Below are 13,675 nucleotides of genomic sequence, written 5' to 3' on the forward strand. Positions count from 1 at the left end.
TGTGTGTGTGTGTGTGTGTGTGTGTGTGTGTGTGTGTGTGTGTGTGTGTGGTGATTTCAGATTCAAGCTGAGTTTAGTGTCTTCATATTTTTTAAAATGTGATATGCTCAGACAAAGTTATATCTTTCTGATCATTGTTAGTCCATGTGGTCTGCTGTCCCTGCTTTCCTTCTAGACGCTTTTAAAGATGGCTGCTCCTACTGAGGGCACACTGATACCTCTTCTGTGTTGCTAATAGCTCAAGCCCCGGCCTTTTCATTCTGACTTTTCTCGAGCTTATTGACTCTGTGTCTATCTGTTTGTGCTACTGTAATCCAGACTCTGTGATGAACGTTCCAGATACCTTCCCTACCTCCTGAGTGCTGGGAATGCAGCCACGCTAAGGTTTATGTGCTCAAGATGGAACTCGGAGCTTCCTGCTGGTTACACCAGCACTCCACCAACTCAGCTACATGTTTGATGGCCAAAGCCTAAACATTCTTGGGAATATCAACAAAAGGGTAAAGCAGTCACTGTTTTTGAACACACTAGATTCTCTAAGGAGATGTTTCATTAGCCTTGAGAGAATCTGCAGCCCCCTTGCCGGCCTTGCAGAATATCAAGCCCTCTGCAGACAGTCCTGGAAGAGCAGGTGGAGGCTTCAGTTTGCTTGTGAGCATCCAGAAAGGCTGGCCAGCCAGAACTGAGAAGTGGTGCAGTGGAGCCTGCACCGCTCGACCTAAACACAGGGCACAGTTGAGACTGAGCCCGCTTGTTCATTGTGTTGGCTAACCCCCGGCTTTGTTCCCCGACTGCACCTCCTGAATTAGAATCCCTCATTATTCACATTTGATGACCTTTCTTCTTCGTAGCTGCAACAGAATTCTAATTTTTAAAATAATTCATTTTAAAAGCTAATGTTTTAAACGCCTAATGTTTTTGTTTGAAGTTTCAAGCTCTAAGCTGAAGACCTTCCCAGTACACCAAACTTTAGAGAGTAAGGGATTCTGCCAATACATCTGGGATGCCTACTCTGTCAAATGAAGATGTTTTTAGTGCAGATTTCTCAAGCTGGCTTAAAGCTATGTGAAGGAAGGAACTGTGGTCTTTCTTATAATGCCTTCCCTCCCAGGATACCATTGAGAGCTCTGGAAGTGGTGGGGGGGGGGGTCAGGGGCATTTGTGCAGTGCAAAACAACTGGACAGAGAAAGAACAGAGGGAGTCACAGATGGGGAAATCACCTAACACAGGAGGGTGAGGCAACAGCTCTGAAGACCTCACCCTTATTCTGCAGCCAACAAGCAGTTCTCTGGATTTTGTTCAGGGAAGGAGAGCTGTTCTGAAGTCTGCTTTTGTTTGTGTGTGTGTGAGTGTGTGTGTGTGTGTATGTGTGTGTGTGTGTGTGTGTGTGTGTAAGGTTTAACTGCATATGTGCATGTATCTTTTCATGTATGAATGCTTGCAGAAGCCAGAAATTGATGTCTGGTTTGTCTCCTCTCCCTCTCTTTCATTTTCCCCTTCCTCCCTCCCTCTCTCCATCCCCACCTCTCTTTTTCTTTCTTTTTTGTTTTTTTTTTTTTTCCAGACACAGTTTCTCTGTATATCCTTGGCTGTCCTGGACTCCCTTTGTAGACTAGGCTGGCCTCGAATTCATAGAGATCTACCTGTCTCTGCCACCTAAGTGCTGGGATTAAAGGTGTGCGCCACCACACCAGTCTTGGTTTCTTTCTTAATCACTATGTATTTTATACAGGGTATCTTAGTAAATCAAGAGCCCACTGGTTGCCCTGGAAACCTCTTCTCTGTCTCTTGAATGCTCAGAGTATGATGGGCTACAGTACCCATCTGGCTTTTTGTGGATGTCTGTAAGTCCTAGCTTGGATGGCAAGTACTTTATCTACTGAGCCATTTGCCAGACTCTGAAGTCTGGGATTGGGAATGGTAAATTATTTAAAAAATAATTTATTTAATTTTATTTTCTGTGCATTGGTATGAAGGTGTCAGAATCCCTGGAACTGGAGTTATAGATAGTTGTGAGTGGCCATGTGGGTGCTAGGAGTTTTACCCTGGTCTTTTGGAAGAGCAGACAGTGCTCTTAACCACTGAGCCATCTTTCCAGCCCGGTAAATAACTTTTAAAAGGTTTATTTTATTTACATGTATGGATGAATGGCACACGGGTGTGGGTACCCACGGAGGCCAGAAGAGGGCATCAGATGCCTTAATGCTGGAGTTAATAAGCGTTAACACTATGAGTGGGAAGATGAGCAGCCCTGTGAAGCACTGAGCCGTCTCTCCAGGCTTCCCCTCCCCCATATTCACCTTTTTAAGATAGTGCAATGATTACACAGAGAACATCTACAAGAGAGATAAGAAAATAGGCCCAGTGTGTACAGAGAAGGACCAAGTCACTCGTAGCTGACAGAGAGAGGACAGTGTAACAGAACTTTCAGAGTCAAACAGAAACATCAAGGCCAGGAGTCAGTGAACACAGATAAAGGTACTTAAAGAAGAGCTGGGCCCTTCAGCAGCCGAGAGAGCAGGCCATAGGGGTTGCAGGGAAGTTTGGATATTCATGCAAGAGAAGGGACAGTTTGGAGACCATGAAGTGCCCAGAGGAGACTGTTGACCACTAAATTGAGTACTCTGGGCGGGACTCGGTAGGCGACTGCAGGAGAGGCCCGGCCCCGGGAAGTGTGGGCACAGGAGAGTGCGTGTGGGCATCTTCAGGGTTCTGTCTCTTGACAGTCATACCGGCAGTGTCCCCACCCTGCTTGCTCTGTGTGCTGTTTCTACTCGTATCTCTTCTTCACTGCGTGGTTGGCTTTGCCCAGCTGGCTCCCCATCCTGTGCATGGAAGTTCACAGGTGTCAGGATAAATGCACCCCACTGCCGAGCCACATCTGATTTCTGGGTTGTCTTTCTCTCCTCTCTGAGAGCTGAGATGACTCCCAAGCCCTCCGCCTCCACCTCCTAGCCCAGGTTTCCTGCCCTGAATCTGCTGCGGCTGCATCTCCCTGCACTCAAGGCCTCAGCCCTGGGTATGAGGAAAACACAATATTTGCTTTTCATGAGCCTTGGAGACTGGTGTCTGGTCTTTCTATCCCCAGCGTCAAGTGCTGCCCAGGGAGTTGAAAAAGCTGCTCTCACTGTGTTCTGGGAGGCTCCTGCCCTGGCACTCTCTCGTTCCCTTTATTGCTGTCTTTCTCTTTTCCCATAGTTGTTTCAGTATTGATAAGCATTAAATGTGTTTTGCTACCCCTAAAACGAAAGCCATTGTGTGCTTACGATCATAGCTCTGACTTCCTTTGAAATTTTCTAGGAGTTTAACATGGGGCTTTGAACACACTACGCATTTAATGACTCCTGATGATGATATTCAAGCTCTCATGTTGGTCTTTAATGGTCTGATGATGTCAGAAGACGACCTGTGCTTGCTCCCAGAATGGAGCCTGTCTGAGCCATGATCACATTTCTCTCGTAGGCTATGTGATTTGAGGCATGTATTCATAATCTTGAGCCTGGCTTCTAGGCTTCAGGTCTAGAAACAGGTAGCCTAGCATTTCCTGGGAGTTTGTAGATCAGAATGAGCCTTGGGTCTTCCATGACTGATGCTATGGCCAAGTTCACCCACCTTAGTGGGCCTCAGTTTCCTTATCTGTGACAAGATTCTCTCAGCTAAGCTCACCCTGAGCCTGAGATCTGGTACGGTTTGAAGCTGGCATGCCCCCTCCAGGCTCATGGTTGAATGTGGTGCTCGTCATTAGTAGAAGTGGGTCACTGAAGCAGAGCTTGTTCCACTTCACTCTCTGCTTCCCAGCTGTCCACACACTCTTCTGCTGCCAGGATGTCCAAGCCACTGTGGCCAACCAACATAGGCTAAGCACTTCTGAGCCATGAGCCCAAATGAGCTTTCCCAGTGACTGAAAGAGTAACTAATAAAGGGTCTTAGCTATAATGTTGCTAGAGTCCCCTAGGACACCATTGGTGCTGCCACATTTGAGCTTGGGAGAATTGCTTTTCCAAGTGTTCTTCCTTTTGACTAATAGTTCTTCCTCAATATTCAGCTATACCACTCCTAGGCATGTATCCAAAACATGCTCAAGTACACAACAAGGACCTTTGCTCAACCATGTTTGTAGCAGCTTTATTTGTAATAGCCAGAACCTGGAAATAGCCTAGATGCCCCTCAGTTGAAGAATGGATACAGAAATTGTGGTACATCTACACAGTGGAATACTACAATTAAAAACAAGGAAATCATGAAATTTGAAGGCAAATGGTGGGAACTAGAAAAGATCCTAGTTCCTGAGTCAGGTATCCCAGAAGCAGAAAGACACACATGGTATATACTCACTCATAAGTGGATATTAGACATATATATAATATAGGATAATCATACTAAAATCTGTACACCTAAAGAAGCTAAGCAAGAAGGAGGACCCTGGGTAAGATGATTCAGAAAGGCAAACAAGATGGACATCGGAAGAGAGAGAAAACAGGAAACAGGACAGGAGCCTACCACAGAGAGCCTCTGAAAGAGTCTACCCAGCAAGGTATCAAAGAAGATGCTGAGATTTATGGCCAAACTTTGGGCAGAGTACAGGGAATCTTATGAAAGAAGGGGGAAATGAAAAACCTGGAAGGGATAGGAGCTCCACAAGGAGAACAACAGAACCAAAAAATCTGGGCACAGACTGATTCTCCAACCAAGGACCATGCATGGAGATAACCTAGAACCCCTGCACAGATGTAGCTCATGGCAGCTCAAGTGGGTTTCCTAGTAAGGGGAACAGGGGCTGTCTCTGACATGAACTCAGTAGCTGGCTCTTTGATTACCTCCCCAATGGAGGAGCAGCCTTACCAGGCCACAGAGGAAGACAATGCAGCAGTCCTGATGAGACCTGATAGGGCAGGGTCAGATAGAAGGGGAGGAGGACCTCCCCTATCACTGGACTAGGGGAGGGGCATGGGAGGAGACGAGGAGGCTGCAGAAGGGATACAAACTGAATAGACTGTAATTTATTTTTAAAAATTTCATATGTAAGTTAAAAAAATCTGCATTTATTTATTTTGTTTGTATATTATGATAAGGAGTGGGCTGAGGTGCCAGAGCACACAAACGGAGGCATACATGTATCAGAGGTGTCAGTGTCAACGAGTGTGTAAGTGTCCGAGAACAGCCTCGGTTCTTCCACAGTGTAAATCCTGGGGATCTGGCTCAGGTCCACAGGCTTGGTGGCAAGCACCACCACTGAGCCATCCTGCTGGCCCTTCATATGCAACTTTTGCCAGAACGAACAAGCCAAACTACAAAAGTATATGCAAATATGAGATTAGGTCAAGAGAATCAAGTGTGAAAAATACTTGGTATTTTCAGAAAAGGTACTGAGGGACGTACTGGTTACTGAGACAGGATGTTTCATGAGAACTCTAAAGGCTTGGTGATTGGAATGAGCTAATTAAATTGACCTTTATGATTTTTTTGCCTTTTGGAGGCTCTGCTAATCCTGGGCCCCCCACTGTGGAAGAAAACATCTTCAGTGCCCACTGCTAGGGGAGGGTGGGAAAGACAGCATCCTTAATCCTTTCCTGAAGAAGGAGGATTGTAAATTTCTGATTATAAATGCAAGAAGGCCATCTAAGGGGGAGCTGTTCTCCTTATCTTGCTTTATTTCCTGTTGAGGGCCACGGAACACCAGAGCTTCAAACGCAGCTGTTGAGGCTTGAGACAGGATATCCGATGTCTCTGGAAAAATGAGCTTAAATCCCCAAACTGTACAGTTGGTTATAAAAGGGACGAAATCGTTAGGTAGTTTTATCTACACATACCCGTCAGCTTTTGTCTAAATGTCCATTTTAGCCTCAGCTACCCAGCAAGCTCAGGCACCTTAGAGGCAACATCTGCTGCTTATGATATGTCCCCTGCACTTACGGCTTGTTACTGAAATGAGCAGAGGTAACTTGTAGTGCCCCCTTGCTCAGCGTGGGTCAGCCTGGGGTCTGCAGCTTGTACAACTGCATAGTCAGTCAGTGGCCTCATGCCTGTGTTTTGTGTCTTGAAAAAAAATGTGTGTGGGTCAATTGCAATACCTTTGTACTATGCAAAATGTCCAGACCTGGCAAAGCTACCACAACAGGAAGCCCTCGGATGAGGGGAATGGAGAAAGGAGTAGAGCAGAAATGGGGCGACTGCAAGACTTGTTCTGAGGAGGATGTGACTGTAGCTGCGTGGCTTTGTAAGCACACAGAGCCTCCTGAGTTGTGTACTTTAGGTGAAGTGTGGTCTGTGAGTAGTTTCTAAGTAAAATCACTGAAAAGGAGTGTATAGGAGCTGGCAGGATGGTCAGTGGATAGAGGCACCTGGTGCCAAGCCTGGTGATCTAAGTTTAATTCCTGAAACCCACACGACAGAAAAGAACGATGCTACAGGGATTCTCTGACCTACACAGGGTCACACACACACACATGCGTGCACAAGTATATGTTTACCTTTAGGATAAAAGATGCTTAGGGGCACAGAAGCTGGGAAATGAAAGCATGAAGATCTGAACTCAGATCTCAAGCGCTCACATGAAAACAACAGACATCAGTAACCCGAGTGCTAGAAAGGAAGACAGAGGAGGGTGTTGGGGTGGATGGCCCGGGAGCCTAGCTGAACTTGGTGAGCTCCAGGTTTCAGGAAAAGACTTCTTCAAAAACAGAGGCCTACACCAAGACAAGTTCTGGCCTGCATACACATATACACATGCATACACACATACATAAAATTTCTTTTCAGAAAAGAAATTTGTAGTTTGAAATTGGTTTATATTCTTTCTTTTCCTTCTTTCTTTCTCTTTCTTCTCCCATGTTTTCTGAGATAGGATTTCTCTGTGTAGCCTTGGCTATCCTGGAACTCACTTTGTAGACCAGGCTGGCCTCAAACTCTGAGAGCCACCTGCTTCTGCCGCCTGAGTGCTGGGATTAAAGGTTTGCGCCACCACCTCCTAGCCTAGTTTATATTTAATGTAAGACTTCTTATTAATATTGATTTTGCCTTTTTCTTGGGACAAGGTAGAACAACACTGTATCTACTTATGACAACTTTTAAAGACAGATAGTGTTTATGATATAAAATTATCAAATATTTAGAAAAGCTATAGACAATGAATATAGCATGTTCTGTAGTTTGTGTACATTTATCGTTAGTTTTTTTTCCATAAACTAATAGTAAATTGTTGGCCCATTTCCCAGATCTCTGGGAATTAACAGCACCAATTAATCCTGATTAATAATTACAAGAGGAATTGTAAGACTGTGGAAGGTTGAAGACCATCCCACCCAGCTGTGTTTCTTTGTGGATGAATGGGTCTGGTGTGGAGTAGGAGGCCCTGGGCGTTGCTGTTGGGCTGTGATCTTTATTGCAGTGGTTTTCATTGCAGACCCCTTTGGTCCTGCTCCGTGTCACCCCTGCCTCCATCTTTAGCCATTAGTTTGAGAAGATGCTGAGCTGTAAGCAGAGGCCAAGGACAGAAGGAGAACATTGTGAGGGGTGTTGTGTCAGGTTTCCTGGAGCGGTGGGAATAAATTATTTTCCAACAACAAACCAAAGAAGCAGTTTGACCCACGACCAGCCTGGTAAACCCGAATTTCTGAGACCTACTTCAGGAGCAGGGATTATCCTGAAACAGCTGCCAGTGAAAAGTCCCACCCCAGCTGGGTGACAGCTGCCAGAAGCTGCGGGGTTGGAGTCCCTTCTTCCTCCCTTGTTGTCAGCCTTCTTCTGACAGACTCTAGCTTGCACTTCCCAGGGTTCTGTCCAGCCTGGGCAGGATTACTGACAGCTGGGAGAGCAGTGCAGGAGGAAACAAGTGGGGACTCGGTGAGGGTCTAATGAGCCTCCCACCCCTTTCTGTGCTGGAGAATCAACAAGCCCGTCTTGTCAATGTCTCCTTTGGAAGCCACAGCTGCTCAGATTTAGATCGAAATGGTCCTGCTGTGCCCGAAGTGTCTCCCAACAGCTGGGGATTTTCAGCTTGAAACTGCTACTAAAAGTGGTTTGAATTCTCTGATAAAAATGTGTTGTAGGAAGGGCTGTCGAAGATCATCCCTGTCACTTTTGAACTGATATGTGCAGAACTCTAGATTAGAATTTAAATCGTGTCAACCTTACTTCAGAATGAGTAACTGTCCAAGCTTTGTCCAAAGCAAGGAATTTGTATTTTCGTGGGAGCCGATCTCTTGAAACCTGGGGTAGGTTTCTGTGGGTAATTCTGTCTGACACCTTTTCCTAAGGACATATGAGTGAGTAAGGTTCCTGAAAAATAAGTGTTATAATTTGGAAATGGAGAGATTATGAAGATTAAGCCAATCCCAAAAGTGGCACTTTTCAGCTGTGATTGGATCAGATCGGAAACAGTCTTGCTTCTGCATCAGTTAATTAAAATATGATTTTTAAAAATAACACCTCTGTTGGCCTTCCCTCTTCCTAACTTACCCACTTCATCTTTTCCCTCCATTTCTGTTTGTTTCTGAGCTTAGTATTGTGAAGGATAAGCTAGAAGTTGCATTCCCAAGGCAAAGAGATTCCTCGTGGTATTTTCTACCAGCAAAACCTATGTGCTTCCCAGAAAAGAGAGTGGAACAAATAGAACTTGGTGAGAGGAGAATTAAAATTCCTCAACAGTCCTAAGTTTCTGTAAATTAATTAAGGTAGACAAGATAAAGTGGGACATGAGACCAGAAACATGTGAAAAACTCCTAAGTTTGGTGTGGTCCCTGCAGTCCACAAGACTCACAGGAAACACTAAAACCTGGGCATCCCCACCCCATCTTCCTGTTGCATAAGCTAACTCCCAGGGCAGCAGCTGGAGCCCTGCTGCTACTCCAGTGTGCCCCCCAGCATATGTGACTCACCTCCCGCCTGGAGCGAAGGCAGCTCCCACTCCTGCCCCCTGCGGGTGCCCTTGGAATGAGCCAGGGCTTTGCCCGCAGGTTAATAAAAATGTGCATAAACTAGACTGGCTGTTTTAACACCATGGCTATTATTGATATTTTCCACACACTTAACTCGGCAAAATTGAAAACACAGGGACAAGTTTGATTTTGTGCCAGCCAGCTCACACTCTAAATTGATATTAGAAGGTGTTTGTCACCATGGAAAAATCAATATGAACTATCCCATCGAAATGCCTGCCACACTCGAGAGCCCAAGGCCCTGTGTGTGCCGTCGCATCTGAGCGCACTCCTGAGGACTTGGATGGGCCTTCACTGCCATCCTCTTCTGTCTTATCTCTAAGTTGGGGGGTTCCCTGGGGAAGTTTCAGGCAGGAACCTGATACGTACTACCTGACTATTGCCCATCTGTTTTTTACCTTCAAGTGGGGAAAGGGCACCTCATGGGAACGCTGTACACCAGCTTTCAATGATTTAACCTCCCACCCTTGTTCCTGGGAAGGTTCCTTAGTTTTCTAAAGCTATGAAACTTGAGATGGCCGGTCTTGTCAATGTCATGGGCTTAAAGATGCTCAGGGCTACTGATGGCACTTTTGGTTGAGCATGAGGGGTTATTTCCAGAAAGGATTGTATTTGGGGCCGTAACATCGGAGAGGAGAGCCATTGTCGTGCGAGTGGGCAGCACCATGAATGCCCTAGTAGCCAGGTGGCATAGAATGTGGACAAAGTCCGAGGTGTGCTCACACGCCCCCCCCCCCCCGCGCCTCCCTGGCTGCCTGTGAACAGTAATCCCCCAACATGCTCCTGCCACAGTGCTCTGGAGAGCTCCTCAGCCCAAGCAGCTCGGAGCCGAAACCATGAGCCAAAATGAATCCTTCTTTCCAGACAAGTCGCGTCTGTTACAGAGTAACCGCCCACACAGCCATCCCACCATGTCGTCACTTCCTCTTCCCCGTCTGTCTGTCACAATTGGTTGTTCTTGCTTTGCTTTCATGTCTGAGGATAATTTGCAGTGTTAGCAGCATCTACAGTCTGTATTTATTTGCAGTATTAATGTCTGGGAGGGGACAAATAAGACCATTAGCAATATATACATAACCTTTTTTGCTGCTATTTACCCACAAGAGGGGCATTCACTTTTATTTCCTTCTTTTTTATTCTAAGCAGGAAGTAGTATAAAAGGTTTATTGTGTTTTTTTTAGAAAAAAAATAATTAGCTGAGAATGAAACTCTTGCTAATGTCACCATTTTTATGCTGAAAATCTTTTATTATGCTCTACCTACCTGATAAATTTCAGTTGTCTTAAGAAATAATTTAACACTGCCAAATCTTGATACTTAATGTCCTGCTGGAATCGCATTGATTTTCTTTGCTTAGTTGGCAGCCTTGGCTCTGCACTTGGCAGGTGTGCTTACGCTGGAGCTGTGACGCACTCTCTCGGGATGTAATGGGCTACTGCCATGATGCCAGGTGCACCCTGGGAAATCGTGGTAAGCTGGTGGGCTATTTCCCACCTCAAGCTTCTGTCCTGCTGTGGGTCTGATTCTACCTCGGATGGCTGGTCCTGCTTTATTTCACCTAGAAACGAGGAAATTCCAAAGTGATCTAAATATGCTAGGAAGAGAATCCCTGTGACTGAAAGTCTGTGGACCCCGATACTGGCGTCTGCGGGACCCCAAAACTGGCTGCCTCTCTAAAGTCACCTGCATTCTCCAAAACAGTGTTCACTCCACCAGTTCCTATGGATGCCGTGTTTAGAGAGAAAGCTGAAGTAGGAGGGTGACTGCCTTTGAATGCACACAGGCCAGCCAGCGAGGCCTCGAGGGGATGATGTCATTACTCAGGGTACAGTTAGCGATGATGAAGCCCAGACTTCCTGGATGCAGGAATTTGCAGATTCCACTAGTCTCATGACCAGTATTAAAAGAGTGGGGCCAGCCAGGTGACCGGGTGAGTGCCTTTAATTTCAGCACTCCGGAGGCAGTGGCATGCAGATCTTTGTGAGTCAGAGGCCAGCCAGGTCTATAGAGTGAGTTCAGGACAATCAAGGCTACACAGAGAAATCCTGTCTCCAAAAACAAAACAAAACAACAACAAAGATGCCCTTCCCCCCAAACAACAACAAAAATACCCCCAAACAAACAACAACAAAGTGGGGCAAGTGGGGGATTTTGTCAACAGTGCGAGAGGAGAGACAGGGATGGATGTCTTATGTGAGAGAATGTGGGCCCCCAGCTGCAGTGTCCACATTCTGAACCACACTCTGGGGACATGGCTTTGCAAAGAGTATATGAGGAGACCCGCTCGTCAGTAGTGTTCAAAAGTTAAAGAAGACGAGTAGAGTGGACCAAGCCAGAGTCTTCTAATGAGCTGTAGAACCCATGTGTCCGAGCCCCTGTTTCCTCCACAGGCCACAGGTGACTCATTGAATACTTTGCTAGTTTACTAGTTGAGAATGTAGGCTCTGGACCAGCCATACTAGCTGAAGTTCTGGTACTTCGTTGGCTATCTGACCTTTATTCTGAACCTCCCACAACTCATTTCATTTTCTCTGAAATGATGGGTTAGCGAGGGCAGCATTGCACAGGATCTTAACAGAATGTGCTGAATCCTGGAGGCTTGCACGGTAAATGGGTGCTCAGTGACTGCAATTTCCTTTTGTGACTGAAACATGCTCTTATTCAGAAAATTTTGAGCTCCTGTCCAACTCTGAAAGGAAGAACAGACAAATAAATAACTCATCAAAATCCTAGATGTGAACCTGCTTGTTTGGAGACGAGATCTTACCACATAACCATGGATAGCCTAAAACTTGCTGCATAGACCAGGGTGGCCTCTGTAGGCCTGCTCTACATGAAGGTCTAGGCTAGGAGCAGGGTGCAGTTGTGCTGGGCTTAATCTCGGCTGTGGCAGGTGCGCGGCTTCAAGGCCAGTCTGGTCCACCATAATGTTCCAGGACAGCTAGGGCTACATAGAACCAGCTTAACCTAGAACCCGCCTCATGCGGATTGCTGCACCACCATGCCCCAATCTTCTCCTTTAGGAACCTTAGAATCTCTGTTAAGTTCTCAAGTTCCTCCTTCCTCTTGTTTAAGCAGGATGCCCACTGTTCAGAAAAATTAACTGTGCTAGTGTTCAGGGTCCCACAACTCTGTGTGGTCTTCTGAGAGACAGTTTCCAGGTTGCTGCTGAGGGAACGGCAATGTCCTACAGATTCTTCAGCCAACTGTGCTGCCTTGGCTAAAGTGTCTCAGTTCTTATAATCATCAGAATCAACAACAGGTTTTTTGGTTTTTGTGTTTTTTACTGTGAATTGTTTTTTGATTATGTCTATAGACTTCCGCTCTGTCTTTTCTTGAATACTGCCTTAGTAGTTTCTGGATGTTTCCATATTTCTCCAAAGCACAGAGCCTCTCTGTCCAAGTATTGATTAACTGGCAAAGTTCCTACGATTGCGTTTCCTTTATTGTCTTCAGCTCCATTTAGGTTACCCAAAGCTTTTTCAATTCCACCAAGGAAGGAACTGTATTTTCTTGGAGTTCATGTAGATTATTACATAATACACTGAGAAAACCATAAAATAGGAGAGACTGTATTAAGACATCACAGTAAATGCCGTTGAATTGAAAGGCCTATTTACCATTCCTTTATTCCAAGTTATATAGTAAGTTCAGTTTCATTCAGGATTTACATTGAATATGTGTGTTTCTGGCTTTTTATATAAAGTAACAAGTGGGGATTTTTCTTGTATATTATTAGATACCAAACATGGCAACTGTTTTTCCAGCTTGGACTTAAGCAGGTGAATGCCATCTTCCTTGCTGTCTTGATAGGGCTGAGTTCAGTATGTTTTATTTACCTCTAACCAGCCTTTTCTCTTCTGTCTTCTCAGCTCACTTCTCCCTTTTTCTGTCACTAAACCATTTGTAAACCATTTGTAAGAAAGATTTTCTTATTATGAGAAAACCAAGATTTTTTACCTAGAAATCTTATGTTTCAGTGATTACAATCATTGTCAATAATGTTCCTGACCCTGAAGTTTAAAAAAAAAAAAAAAGATGGTTGGAAACTGTACTTACCCAGCTATTTTCATTTACGAGAATTATGAACTATCACCAGCCACTTACCAGTGTATTCCAAATGCAGATGTTCTTGCTGTGATGGCAAACGTTCCAAACCCCGTGAAAGCCGGACTTTAATCAGTTCTCTTTCCTTCTCCTTCCTCATCCCACCGGGAAGAATTCCCTGACCAGAAGTGCACCCCTTCCCAACGACTCCCAGGCGCGCAGCGGGGCTCGCTTTCACACATCCTATGACAGAAGATATGTCATCAAGACCATTACCAGCGAGGACGTGGCAGAGATGCACAACATCCTCAAGAAGTACCACCAGGTAAACCCTCTCGTCTTACCCTGAAGCAGTTTGCACACGCCATCAGAACCAATGTAATGAGGCCGTGCCGACATGAAAAATCTCCTCTAACCTGGTGTGCCAGATTACTGATCCTTGACATGAGAACGCTTATGCTTGATATTTACATAATAGTAATTTAAATGATTTAAAATAAATGTAATCTACTCATGCTTCCCATGATCACCATTCTGGTTGTAAACATGGCTTCACTAAAGATCTGGCAGCTTTCCAGAGGGTTCCCTCAGTGCCAGAAGTTAGACGTTAGCCCTGAGTCTGTATCTGTTTGCACCACTGCGTCCTTGCTGCTCTCACTGTCCACCATGCAGGAAATTCTCCTGTTGGAGG

The 13,675-nt window shown here is 45.4% G+C and overlaps 1 protein-coding gene across 1 annotated transcript in view; it reads left to right on the forward strand.

Annotated features, from left to right (window-relative positions):
- Pip4k2a (phosphatidylinositol-5-phosphate 4-kinase type 2 alpha) overlaps window positions 1-13,675 on the forward strand; it is a 157,214-nt gene that overhangs the window by 98,271 nt on the left and 45,268 nt on the right. Inside the window, exon 4 of the mRNA XM_055593810.1 lies at window positions 13,157-13,309. Coding sequence (XP_055449785.1) covers window positions 13,157-13,309 — 153 coding nt within the window. The remainder of the gene's footprint in view (window positions 1-13,156; window positions 13,310-13,675) is intronic.

Source organism: Psammomys obesus, unplaced genomic scaffold (assembly GCF_907164565.1).
Source record: "Psammomys obesus unplaced genomic scaffold, mPsaObe1.curated_primary_1811, whole genome shotgun sequence".
NCBI lineage: Eukaryota > Metazoa > Chordata > Mammalia > Rodentia > Muridae > Psammomys > Psammomys obesus.